This window comes from Ciona robusta, chromosome 1 (assembly GCF_009617815.1).
Source record: "Ciona robusta chromosome 1, ASM961781v2".
Taxonomy (NCBI): Eukaryota; Metazoa; Chordata; class Ascidiacea; order Phlebobranchia; family Cionidae; genus Ciona; species Ciona robusta.
The window spans coordinates 1,124,067-1,137,145 of NC_143235.1; the positions used below are offsets into that span (position 1 = coordinate 1,124,067).

Consider the following 13,079-nt stretch of genomic DNA (forward strand, 5'->3'; position numbering starts at 1 on the left):
ATAGTCGCCACCATTACGGAGCCCACGGCATAGCATTTTATCATTGCTGGGTGCTGTTTTTCGTTTAAATATTGCGATTTTTTAAAAACCAAGCACTTCTGCGCGTAAAAATGGCTCTCTACTAATGTTATATCTTATCACAATAATAAGCCTCACAAAAATAATCAACTTTTATTGAACACTCAATCGATTCAAGAGTAAAAAAACAAAAAATATCAAGTTTACTAACCAAAAACATAAAAGAACATGTTTAAAATATAAAAATACAAACAAAAACGCATAACATTACCATAAACTGGTGTATCTAGCTGCAGTTTTGCATGTAAATTGCCGTGATTTTACTTTTTGGCTCACAAACTCAACGCGTATACCCGGCAACGAAACTTAAGGTATCTTTGTAAAATTTGCCTAATATCGAAGTGACATTGAGGAAAACAATACTGAGTTACTATTTTTGGTCCTCTGCTTGAATTAGTAAGCTACCTTTTCTGCGTTCCGGGTCTTTATGAAATCGGAAAACGCGAACACCTTATCTGCTAGTATTTAAGCAGTTGGGAGCTGCATGTCCACTTATGTTGGATTATAAATGTAATAAAGAATGGCTCTGTAGGTTCGTAGGTATGATCATATATTATTATGTAAACTAAGCTGATTGCTGCTAGTCTTAATCGCCAACGTAAAGTACCCTGTTAAACCACACTGTACGCCGAAAACCAGTCAAAATACTAATTTACTCCACATTAATTCCTAGATTCAATATTATATAACAAGATTTATATTAGAAATTATATTTTATTTGTTAAAACAACCGCTATACGTGTTTTTTAGCTTTGTATCGCTTACAAGAACTAAATGAACACATGCCGACCATGCATTTGTATAGGCGATTCACGCTCTGTGGGCTCCGTAATGGCGGACACGAGCGCCGTTTCCTAACTTGGTCTATACTAACTTTGGTCCAACCCATTGTTGTGTTTTTACGACTCTGGTCGTAATATTACGTCACACAAATTCTTTTGTCCCCAATATTGACCCAAATGTTTGACGTCGCGTGCTAACTTTCCCACAACGCGGCGGATGCACCCTGCCGTTAACCGAGTTAGCGCCGATGCTCCCAATTGTGCCCTTTGCATTATAACCTCGTTACCGCCATTTATCACGCCGGTTCGTCTGACACCCGAAATTCCTGTTTCCCTTCAAACCATTCCCCGACTGCTATATATACCGTTGTGTGATCGCCATTTAAAGATATAAGAAAAGGGATAAGAGAAACGAGAACTAAACGAGACAATATCGAGAGAACGAAATACTAACAATAAGAACGAATATAAGAATAAAAGAGACAAATACAGTTACTGTAACTGAGGGTACAGAACCGTGTGATTTCTTGCCAGCCAAAACCCTAGAATCCTAGATAACCCAGACTAGGAAACGGCAAACGACAACTCCTAGATAACCTAGACTAGGACGTAGCTTTAGACACCCACGAGCGCACGAAGTCAACTGCAGATCACCTGCAATCAGCTCTCTGAATACCAGACTGGAAAATATGTCGTGTTGTAGTGCACTGTTGTAGTGCTGTATATTTACAATGTTTTTCTCAGCCAAGCAGCATGTTTATTACGAAATAGTGGGGATTCACACGTGGATTCATTGCATCATAATAGCGATTGTTTGACCTGGCAATAATTACGACATAATAGCAACTCACACGTTCATTATTTGCGTAATAATAGCAATTGTCCCCTTGATTATTTAGTCTGCAGGTGCTTAAAACAGGTTGGATATTTGCCTTTTCACGATGCGCCTAAGTAGAAATCGATTTGAAAAAATACTTTGTACATGCTTAAAGCAACGCTTGTATTAAAAAAAGCTGGGAACCATTGTAATAAGGAAATAAGGAATATAGCATGAAATGACACGCTTCACTAACTTATGTGAATTAAAATAATGCTTATGACAATCCCTAAAAAATATTTGCGATCGTTTAGGTGGAACTTAAATTGGTGCTCGTGTACCACATGGGAGACCTTTGCGTACCACAGTTCGAGAACCACTGGTTTATAAGCATAATTATATCTCCTTCAGTATATTCCCCAGTTGGCCGACTGGTCACAAACACACGAAGACGTACGCAGGGATGCACAATATTCTAGGATATCTTAAAATACTTTATTTCGAATCTTTTTGTATTTATAACAAAAAATGGCGAGCCGAAACGTATAGCAACCTTTGAAAAAACGCTGCAAAACGTTTTCTCTCGAAAGTCCCACAAACACAAGAATCTTTTTTTTCAAAGTTATTAAATTTTAAAAAAATGATAGTTTAGTTGAATAGAAGATGTATGATAGCGTTATTAAACAAAATAGCGAATGTATGAAAGCGTTACACTGTTACAGTAATGTGCATCACTAGACGTACGTTATAATCGTTGCGCAAGAGAACGTAAGAAAAAGGTTGTCAAGTCCTTTAACCTCAGCCGTTTAGTTTATACTGTATTTGTTTGGTTCGCTACTTTACTTGTAAATTAGGAGGTTAACAATTAAGTTTCAAGAATCAGACGATCCGCGCAAAAAAATCGCTCGTCCCCGCAAAATCCGCGCAATTTCGATCTACAGAAAAAAATCCTCCGCGCAGTTTGCAAACTTTCCAATCTGGCACACATGTATAGCGCCTGGGGGTAAGGTGGATAAATTATACACCTAGATCGCTTGCATACGTTTGAAAAGTTCGTATTTTCCACATGCAAAGTATGTGTGCTACTCGTGCTTTATGTGTCACACGGCACCATGCGCCTTATGTGCCGTGTATGGGTAGATAGTAGTACTGAGTGGCAAATCCACCCTGTGGAGCTTGTTAGTGACGTCATAATGTTCTTACTTATTAGTAGGTTATATACGCTCTTTCGAACCGTTTATTATCGTCGGCTCTGTGGTGTAACGGTTAGCGTGCCATCTTTTACTCTCTTTGTTTCGTACTTACTGGGTTCGAGTCCCGCACAGTGCAATACGTTTTTTTTTAAAGTTTTTTTTTGTGTGATTAGCACGAGTTAGGGGTTAGGGGTTAGGGGTTAGGGGTTTAAGTCTTATGTGTGTAAACTGTAAAACTAACTGTTAGTAAACGATTTTTTATAAAATATTGAAATACTATACCAATACACGTTTTATATGTCACAAAAACGACGTTTTTTAAAAGTCCCCAGAAAATAATAATAAAAAAATGAGCTTGTGGGCATTATGACGTCACTAACAAGCTCCACAGGGTGGATTTGCCACTCAGTATTACTATCTACCCCGTGTATGACCCTGTGACTGAATATACCAACAACGGTTGTCTAAAACGTCACATCACAAACCAATAATTCCGCTTTCGCTACATCGTGGCAACGTCGGTTTAAACAATGTATATAACTGTAAGTTAATTGTAAGTTAATTAAACATTGGTTTAAACCAAAGTGCGTATATATGTATACATAGGCAATGTTTGGACTCCTGCGCAAGCGCATTTAATAAAATGCCAAATAATCGTTGTGTGTATAGGGCCTAGCCAAAGTTAGTATAGGTCTATACTAACTTTGGCCCAGCCGCCAAGGTGAACATTCCAGTAACGGCTTTTCAGATCCTTACTTCCGACGGTATTTGCGCAGGTTTATCTGCTGCTGAGTATAAAAGGGTCGGCAGCGAAGATGAGAGATTTTTTAGTGTTAGATGGAACTTGTGAGTACACGCAGCTTAAGTTTAGAAGAATATTTGCTAGAAAACAAAGTGAGTTAATTTTAATTTATAAATTATCAAAACTGTACAAAAGTTGCAGGTATATATATAGTTTGGGTTTATACTCAAATGCCTAAATGTACAGCAGTTTAAATTAGAGCTGCTAGTGCATATATTTAGGCAGTGATAACAAAAAGAGGAAAAGCTCATCTTTGCCGTTGCCTTTATTTCTTCTATATATAGGCTGCCTTATGCAACTTATTCAATAAAATAGTACTTTTGGCCAAAGATTAAATACAATGGTTCATGAAATATGGGGCATGAGTATTTTGTGGACTGACTGCGAAATGTTGAGAACGACTAATGGGATGCCTTTTATTTTACTCTGTTTGGCACTAGTGAAGAATCCTGTGCTACGTTACTGATTATGCTGCTGGAAAGTGTTAGAGGTTGATAGTAAGGGGTTATTAGTTAGGGGGAGGATTCTTTAGTAGCACTCTTTTTTATTAATATATGTTAAATATTTTTTAACTATTACAGAATCGATATGGCTTCCAATGAGGCAGGCTCCTCAGGAATGCCTGATGTTGGAGAAAATGGAAATATACATTCTGGAAGAACCCACGTTAACAGGTGTGTACCTAATTAGAAAATATTTAAATTTACTGGCGCCATGGCACAGTTGACCCGCCTGCTTTCAACCTAGAGTTTATGGGTTCAAGGCTTGTCGCTGCTACCATTGAGGGCGTATGTTCCTTGGCAAGACACTTAATGGCAATTGCTCCAACCCAGTGGTCACTAATGGGTTGTCTATATTGTCAGCCATACATAAAAAAAAAGAAAAAAATCACCCAAAAAGTTGCATATGTGACAACTCCCTAAGCTGGCATGAGGTGTATGAAATAGAACACCTATGTTATAACGGCTGTCATTTTCTGGCCACATGAAGATAAGCAAGTTACATTAATTCAACTTACAATGATTTTTTTAACGGAAAAACAAAATTTAAAGAAAATAAAGTGTTTAATCTACATGGGTTATAATAAAAATGTCTTTTTTAATGACGTTTTTTATTATGCAACAGACCCCGTGACCCCCCTGGACAACACAGCGTTTACATTCTACCAGGTGATACTGAAAGAGGTGATACTGTTAAAACACGATCAGGATATTTGGATTTTATGTGCTAAATCTTCCCCCACCCCACTATATCACAATCACAATCACACTGTCTGCTTTTATTGCAGATGGTTTGAATAGAAACATTATGCAACCATCTGGTTTATCTGGTGTTGGTGAACCAGTCAGACACTTCGTCAGTGTAAGTGCTTCTACACATTTTTTTGTCTTTAGTATTATATTACCATTGTCTATTAGTATTAGACACAATATTAGTATTACTATTAAACTCAATTTCACAGTATTTTAGTATTATACACAAAGGTTTTACACAATTAGTTTGGTCTTTAGTATGATATTTGTATTATACAAACTTTTAGTATTAATTTTAGTATTATACACAACAGTTAAAAGTTATGGTTAAGAATAAAAACTTTACCATAAACTTCCATTTACTCTGGTTTCTTGTATTTTGATTTTAGGGTCAAAACACTGAAATAGACATAGAAGGATTTTCTGCATCACCTGCAAGCGATGACATGCCAGCTCAAACAGCGCTTGTGGTAAATCTTATTAGGCATTATCGTACTTTAAATCTTGTTATAATTTAACCAATCTAATCGTATCGAGAACGCAAAAAAAAACAGATTGCTGAAAATTTTTTCGTTTTAGAACAAAGTCTTTAGTGAAGAGAAATTTGGTACGCAACACCCGAGTGGTGACATGCCGGCTCAAACTGCACGTATTGTTCACCCTAGAGCAGCAAGGAGCATTGCTTCTGCTATGCCTTTTCGTAGAACAGTAATCCAAGATCCTCGGAATCTAAGTCAAAATGAAGGGGTGAGATCATTGAACACAATTACGTAAAACAAGGTTTTATGTACTGGGGAGTAATGAACTTCAGGGTTTAGGGGTCACCGGGAGTTCACCAATTTTTCACAAAGTACTGCATGTATAATACTATTAACCAAGGGTTGCGGGAAATTTTAGGTGATTAAAAAGGATTGTAAGCAAAAAAGTTTGGAAAGACCTGACATAGAAAGTTACATATGTGGTAACTTGTAAGCAGGCAGGGGTTTTGGGAAACAAAACGCATGTGTTATAACGACTACCGTTGCCCCACCTTACGAGGATAAATAAGTTACGCACATGGTAATTGTAAACAGGCTCGAGGTGTATGAAACAGAACATCCATGTTATAATGGCTGCCGTTGCCCCGGCAAGTGACGATAAATAAATATCATTCTATTATGTAAATTAACAGCAGAACTTCGAAAACATGTTTCCGTGTCTATGTCCTGTGAACCCACACATGAGGAGTTTGAGATTGAGATTGGAAACATTTACCCATCTCTTCCAAAGTAATTTCCGTGCTACGGCAGAGCAAATTGCGAAGGCTGGGTTCTATTATCTTGGTGAGTATTCGGTTTGTGCTGTGCAGGCCAAAGGTTTAGCAATTTAATCTTTATTATTTCTTACCTAAAGTTAAAGTCTAATTTTATAAGGGTTTTTGCTTAAAACAGTATCATTTAAAACTAATCTGTAGGCCTAAAAAATGTTTTTCTTCTGTTTTGCATAAGTAAAAAAAAGAATAAAATTTTAATTTACCAATATTATAAAATTAATTAGCTTTGGTAGCAAATATATTGTTGAGTAAATTTATCCAGGAGACGGAGATCGTATAAAGTGCTGGTATTGTAACAGAGGTTTACAGAACTGGGATCCAGATGATGAACCGTGGACTGAACACGCAAAGTGGTTTCCAATGTAAGTTAATACCTTATTCAATAGCTACGTATACGTTTTTATTTGAAAATATTAATTTTCATAAAAAATTATAACCACAATTAATAGTTTTTGGAATTATGAAATTTAAATAGAATTTATGCAGTCTGATCAGTAGGGTGTCGAAATTTTATGTTTGTGACACCAGTAGATATGATCAGAATGTGACCAGCAAACAAACTGCCAGTTGGCCTTTGTTATTTAGATTTTATAACATTCAAAACAGATCCCTGTATCACGTGTGCCTGAGATTGCACCACCTTTTTTTTCTCTGCCACCCCATGTGAAATTTCTTTTCAGAAGCGTTAGAGGATGTTACTGACATAGTTTCTACGGTCTACCAATTGTAATATGTGTGAACAAATCATCCAAATCTAAATGTATTCAATTTTTATTAAAGTTAAACATTGTAGCTTAAGTTAAGTTTATGCTTAAATTAAAATTGTGGCTTGTGGGCAAATTTGAGGCTCTGTTTATTTTTTAACTAAAATTTAAGCAAATTCAACTAAATTGGTTTCCAAAAATCAAGTTTTTACTAAACTATTGCGACATAACTACGAAAACAAAACGAACAAAAATTTAGTCCAACCAATTGTATAAAATAAGAGATATATATTTCACCTAAATGGCATCGTCAGTATCTTATTTAAATAGATTGGAGACCGGCAATATATATGTATTATAATTTAAATATACATTAGATAGTAAACCGGTCATTGATATACAACAGATGCCAGTTTGTGTTGCAACAAAAAGGACCAGATTTTGTTCAGCGGATAGTTTCTCGTTATCCCAACTTACCCCACTCCTCAATTCGTGATCAACCTGTCCCGCCTACAAGTTTTCCAGTTCGTAACCCCCGTGGTGTTGACCACAAGGTAAACTGTTTAATGTTCCAATTTGCTTTTCCCTCACGTAGCGGGAAAAAGATAGGTATTATAACATGGGTGTTGTGTTTGATATACCTTGTGCCAGCTTACGAGTATGACCACTATAAAGGATTTGTTGTTAGTTGTAGTAGCGGGGATGAGCCTTGAGCCCGTTACCTCTGGGTTAAAGCCTTTGAGCTAACCACCGTGCCGCGGTACTAAGTATTGTAATGTAAGAAAATTAATTTCTGATATTTATTCACTCAGAATGAGGCGTTAACCCATGAAGAACAAATTAACCAATACATGCTTAGTGATATTGTTCAAACAGCTTTCGACATGGGATTTGAAAAATCTAGGATACAACATATTGTTGCAAGGTATGACAGTTATTACATGATACATTATTATCCTTCACCCAACATAAGGGAACCTGAGGCTCTGGACAACCCATGTCCGACAATTAGTTGTCGCAGGTTAGACGCTGTTGGCTAATTGGGCAACTCTGGTTTAAATACAAGGTGTCTGGCATGCCGTACTATGGAACCTCACCCATACATAACAACCATCACCTGCATCGTACGATTATTATGCAAAGCCCTATATCCTTACACCTTGAAATAGGGCTTATTCTGATGCTATGTATCCATACAAACATGTTTGACAACTATGTTGTTTCCTATGTCTGACAACTATAGGTTTAACTACATTATAAAAATATCACGTCCATGTGTATCTGGTGTTATAAGACACCAACGTTGTTATTAGAGAATGAGCATGAGGTGTATTGTGTATGAATACACCATATGTGTCTATGGTGTATAATAAGACACCCATGTAATAACTAGACTGAGCATGAGGTGTTTGAATACACCATGTGTGTCTGGTGTATAAGTAGACACCGATGTTATAACTTGACAGTGAGCATGAGGTGTTTGAATACACCTTGTGTGTCTGGTGTATAAGAAGACAGCCATGTTATAACTTGACAGTGAGCATGAGGTGTATGAATACACCATGTGTGTCTGGTGTATAAGAAGACACCCATGTTATAACTCAACAGTGAGCATGAGGTGCATGAATACTCCATGTGTGTTTGGTGTATAAGAAGACACCCATGTTATAACTCAACAGTGAGCATGAGGTGTATGAATACACCATGTGTGTCTGGTGTATAGGAAGACACCCATGTTATAACTCGACAGTGAGCATGAGGTGTATGAATACACCATGTGTGTCTGGTGTATAAGAAAACACCTATGTTATAACTAGAGTGAGCATGAGGTGTATAAATACACCATGTGTGCCTGGTGTATAAGAAGACACCCATGTTATAGCTCGACAGTGAGCATGAGGTGTATGAATAGACCATGTGTTTGATGTATCAGAAGAAACCCATGTTATACACATGTATATTACCAACAGGAGACTTGGTTCTGGTGGAAACCTCTACATTTCTGTGGAAGAATTAATCAATGATCTGGCTTCTTATGACCAACCTAATTGTGACAATGGAAATTTCGATGTCACAAACATTCCTGGAACATCACAGGGGGTTCAGATTGAGAATGAAAACAATGAATCATTTGAAACCGGTATTTAGTAGTTCTATTTGAATAAGATACTGACAATGCAAGACGTTTGTTTTGTTTTTTTAAATATTGTTAGGTAAAATTAAGTTAAACAGGAATGTTTTGCTTTTGGCACAATTTTAAAAGCTGTATTAATCAATACGTATATATACCTTTTACTTGATTAGGATTTTTGTTACAAAAATACATAAAAATTTCGTTTTTCTGGTTTGAATATAGGTGTTCATATACCTGGTCATGTTAAGGGCCTGGGACTTAGGCCAAAGTTGCCCTAGGACCCCCTTTTTTAAATGTAGTAGGTTGAAGTTAGTATCAAACTTACCAATGTTTTTCACACTACTTTTTATTCCAGACAAAACTTCTTTAATTGAGGCAAGAATGAGGGAATTACAAGAAGAAAGAAAATGCAAAATGTGTAGAGATAAGATCGCAAGTATTGTGTTCTTCCCATGTGGTCACCTGTGTGCTTGTGCACGGTGTGCTGTAGCGTTACCAAAATGTCCAATATGTCGATGTAAAATAGACAACTGCCTCAAAAAGTTTTAGTCGTTTTTTTATTGCTGTTGATACGCACCGTATTGTATAGTTTTCAATGTTAATTTATCATAATTTTTTGTACAAGTTTTTCCTTAGTTCATTGTATTAAATAAGGTTCAATACTGTACATGATTTTTAATGAAGATAGTGTAACTATTTCTGATTTTTTTTAAATAATAAATTAAAATATGTTTTTAAATAAACTGTAACTTTTTAAAAATTTTTCCTTTTGCAGCTAAATGATGACTATGTTTTCTAATTAAGCCTACATAGGATTTTTTAGCCTAATACTTAGTAGTAGAAGACTGTCTATATTTTGTGAATATTTTAGTTCAACGTGATCATTGTTATAAAACAGCGCAATCTTGTTTCTTTTATATATGTGTCTGAATACCTTTTATATTTTTTTATAAATATGTTTAAAGTGCAAATATTGTAAATGTGTAGAATATTCTTTATTTTTCTGTTAATGAATTCCTTTTCTTGTAATGGTTTCTATCAATTTTTTTTGGTTCATTGCTTTTAATCCCCTTCTCTTCATTTTTTATTAATTTGATCTTCCTTATTGTTTTCGCAGAGCTAAATATAAAATGTTCATCATTATTTTGTTGTAAAAAAATATGATAAATATCTGTGGTTTGCACAAAAACATTGTACAACTAGGTTAAGGTACGATAATATACCAGAAAATGGTGGAAAGCAATAAGAAGCTAAAAAAAATAATTTGCATAGACAAATTTCCGTAGAATGGAATTAACTCTTGAAACTCCTTAAAAAAGTTGAGCCTTTAACTAATATTTTGGTGGTTTGTCTTTGTTGGAACAGAACGCCATAAACACATTTTTATGTCTACGCAGTCATATTTCTTAAATGTCCAGTAGTAAGATTGGGTGATCATTTTTAGTTTTTACATTCCCCCATGTGTTGACTGGTTCGTTTAGTATTAGTGCTTCATTGTTTTACTTTGTTTCTACTTAAATATAAACGTCCTTTAATTTTAAACTATTTGATGTTTATGTTAAATCTTAACAGTATCGAAACAGGGAAAGTCCGGGATAATAAAGTTATTTAAAATTAAACTCTTATTGCCAAATTTACGAACCTCATTATTTTTGTGCACTTGTGAATGTAAAATTGCACAAAATGCTTTCTTCAATGCTTAAAGATCACCGTGTTAAACAACGTCATTTAAAGGATGCTCAAGAAAAACGAAGGCAAGAAGCCGTATCGTCTTTGTACAAATTTAACGAAGGAATTATGGCTTCAATTAATTCAAGGTTTGAAAATATGATCACTTAAAAGGTTGATACAGTAACTTCTGGTTCTAATGAAAAATCGGTGCTAGAAAAAATCTCCTCCCACGTTATTTGCTAACCACTAACCCCTAGGTTAGGGGGTTAGTAGTTAGTGGTTATAGGGGTTAGTGGTTAGCAAATAAGGGGGGGGACTCCCCGGGGGAGGGATTCTTCACTAGCACCCTAATGAAAAATCTCCCCCTATGTTGTCTGCTAAAGCTCTATTAGAAGTATATAGAAGGTTTTGTTGGTTTCCACACAACACAACTAGTTTGTGTTTTGCTTCAATACATGTTATATTTGTGGCTTAGCGCTGCAATATTAATTATCAATAGCCTATAATTACTTTTAAAACCAAAAACTGCATTATTTCTGGCAATTTTTCCAAGCATGTATTCATTTGACATGCATTACTTTCCGTTATATTAGGAAATTATTTAGTGGTTTACTTGTACTATATTTTATATTCCAATTTATTATAAATTTTGTTGGCCTTTTGTGTTGTATATTATAATAAATGCATTATTATGCTTTCAACTATTATAGTATAAAATTTAATTAGTGGATTTATTATTTCTTTTTTATCCCAGAGTATCTGCTGCTTATGTAAATCAATGTCAACTTGATAACGAGATGAAACAACTTGAAGTCCAAACATCCAGGTTTAATAAACTGACCACGCAGTGGGCATCGGAACTAAACTCATTTCATAATGCTTTGAAGGTAACATTCAACATTGCATAATGTTTTATTTATATCCTGAAAAAGATAGCGAAGACTAGTTGTTTAAAGAACGAAAAGAAGGGAATCAACAGTAAAGCAACATTTGTTAAAACACGCTATGGATAAAAGGTGTGGGGAAAGAGCTTCAGTTAAAAGTGTGACTTTTGAAGCCAAATAAGCAATATAGAACTAGTACCGTAGTTTTTAATATGGAACCAACAAAATAGTGGCTTGAGTGGCAGACATGGCTATAATTTGCCAAAAATTTGAATTAAACAACTGCATTTTTTTATAAATGATGCTTATAAGTTACCACTTACCATTAGAGTCTTTGTTATATATACTTATTAAACACTTACCAAACTTGTGACCAACATTTATATTGTTTATTTTCCGTATGGCTGACAATTTTCGAAGATAAATAAATTACATTCACAAAATCTTAACGTAAAATCATTTATTTGTTTCCAGGAAATCGGCGATGTGGAGAACTGGGCATTGAGTATTGAGAGTGACCTTCGATTAGTTACTGAATCACTCGAGTATATAAATAATAAAAACAATTCTAACACAAGCAAGAATAGTTAAATAATTTTTTTTTTTTTTGGAAGGTATTTATAAAACACATTTTAGTATTAATTGGTAACTGAAATTGAATTATTAGTAAATAATTTAGGAATTAATTTCATAAAATTATTATTTAGTAAGTTTGAATTTCCAAACTCACAAGCAAAATGAATTATGTGTTCTTTTATTTAATCTCTCATAAAAAGTCTTAAATCTATGGCACATTTAGAAAATCTTTTAGAACCGTCCTATTTTCCTCTTAATTTCTAGACATGTTATAAATTCTTAAGTTATATTTCAAAATGTGTTATTGTTTTACAACCAAAATTGAAAATCACACAACTTGTTTTCTATGTTACACGTGAAAAACAAATACAGTTTTTAACAAAAGACCTATATCGTATTATGTGATTTTGTGCAATAGTTGTTTGTCATTTGATTTGTTATATTGCGTTGAAATGTAAATAAAAAATCTACATATTAACTTGTATTTCATGATGTGTTGAATAAATGTCACTTTTTATCCCCGCATGGTGGCGCAAGGCCTGCCGTTATAACACGGGTGATTTGTTTCATACACCTCGTGCTTTGAACCTAGATTGCACATGTCCCTAAATGATGTAAACAGAATGAAAAACGAAGAATGGATAATAGCAGAAAGCAAAATTAAAATGGAGTAAATTTTTAAGTCAATTATACATCGTATTTTCTATTTGCTGCTGTGTATTTTAAACCAACTGTGCTTGTTGCGCCTTTTTAAAATAATAATAATAAAAAAAAATTCATACACCTCGTGCCCGCTTACGAGTTGCCATGTATGTAGCTTTGTAGGTGATTAATTTTTCTGTATGGCTGACCATTTAGACAATCCATGTACTA

General features: G+C 34.8%; 2 protein-coding genes across 8 annotated transcripts; both read left to right on the top strand.

The window, feature by feature from the left end:
- Positions 1-3,478: 3,478 nt before the first annotated feature.
- LOC149741153 (baculoviral IAP repeat-containing protein 8-like) lies at positions 3,479-10,218 on the top strand. Of its 7 annotated transcripts, none has more exons than XM_089874549.1 (12): positions 3,486-3,764; positions 4,254-4,346; positions 4,798-4,856; positions 4,961-5,034; positions 5,315-5,395; positions 5,505-5,672; positions 6,097-6,247; positions 6,500-6,599; positions 7,348-7,495; positions 7,754-7,866; positions 8,912-9,081; positions 9,431-10,218. In XM_089874549.1, the coding sequence occupies exons 2-12, from the start codon at positions 4,261-4,263 to the stop codon at positions 9,622-9,624; spliced, it is 1,344 nt and encodes a 447-aa protein (XP_089730675.1). In that variant the 5' UTR covers positions 3,486-3,764; positions 4,254-4,260; the 3' UTR covers positions 9,625-10,218. The 7 variants fall into 7 exon arrangements, with proteins under 7 accessions (XP_089730666.1, XP_089730657.1, XP_089730675.1 ...); XM_089874564.1 differs by having other exon boundaries at positions 3,490-3,764; positions 4,798-4,841; XM_089874540.1 differs by lacking the exon at positions 4,798-4,856 and having other exon boundaries at positions 3,479-3,764; positions 6,100-6,247.
- Positions 10,219-10,635: 417 nt separating this feature from the next.
- On the top strand, positions 10,636-12,684 carry LOC149741154 (biogenesis of lysosome-related organelles complex 1 subunit 1-like). The gene is made up of 3 exons (XM_089874721.1): positions 10,636-10,892; positions 11,501-11,633; positions 12,105-12,684. Exons 1-3 carry the CDS (start codon positions 10,759-10,761, stop codon positions 12,219-12,221), a joined length of 384 nt encoding a protein of 127 aa, XP_089730847.1. The 5' UTR covers positions 10,636-10,758; the 3' UTR covers positions 12,222-12,684.
- Positions 12,685-13,079: the final 395 nt, after the last annotated feature.

What these genes read in the sequence shown, in the direction of transcription:
- LOC149741153 (XM_089874531.1), top strand. Translation starts at nt 3,686, where the DNA reads ATGAGAGATTTTTTAGTGTTAGATGGAACTTGTGAGTACACGCAGCTT. An exon ending in CAGTCAGACACTTCGTCAGT is followed by an intron (nt 5,035 to 5,314) that starts GTAAGTGCTTCT and finishes TTTTGATTTTAG; the next exon opens with GGTCAAAACACTGAAATAGA. An exon ending in ATACAACATATTGTTGCAAG is followed by an intron (nt 7,867 to 8,911) that starts GTATGACAGTTA and finishes TATTACCAACAG; the next exon opens with GAGACTTGGTTCTGGTGGAA.
- LOC149741154 (XM_089874721.1), top strand. Translation starts at nt 10,759, where the DNA reads ATGCTTTCTTCAATGCTTAAAGATCACCGTGTTAAACAACGTCATTTA. An exon ending in ATGGCTTCAATTAATTCAAG is followed by an intron (nt 10,893 to 11,500) that starts GTTTGAAAATAT and finishes TTTTTATCCCAG; the next exon opens with AGTATCTGCTGCTTATGTAA. An exon ending in CATTTCATAATGCTTTGAAG is followed by an intron (nt 11,634 to 12,104) that starts GTAACATTCAAC and finishes ATTTGTTTCCAG; the next exon opens with GAAATCGGCGATGTGGAGAA.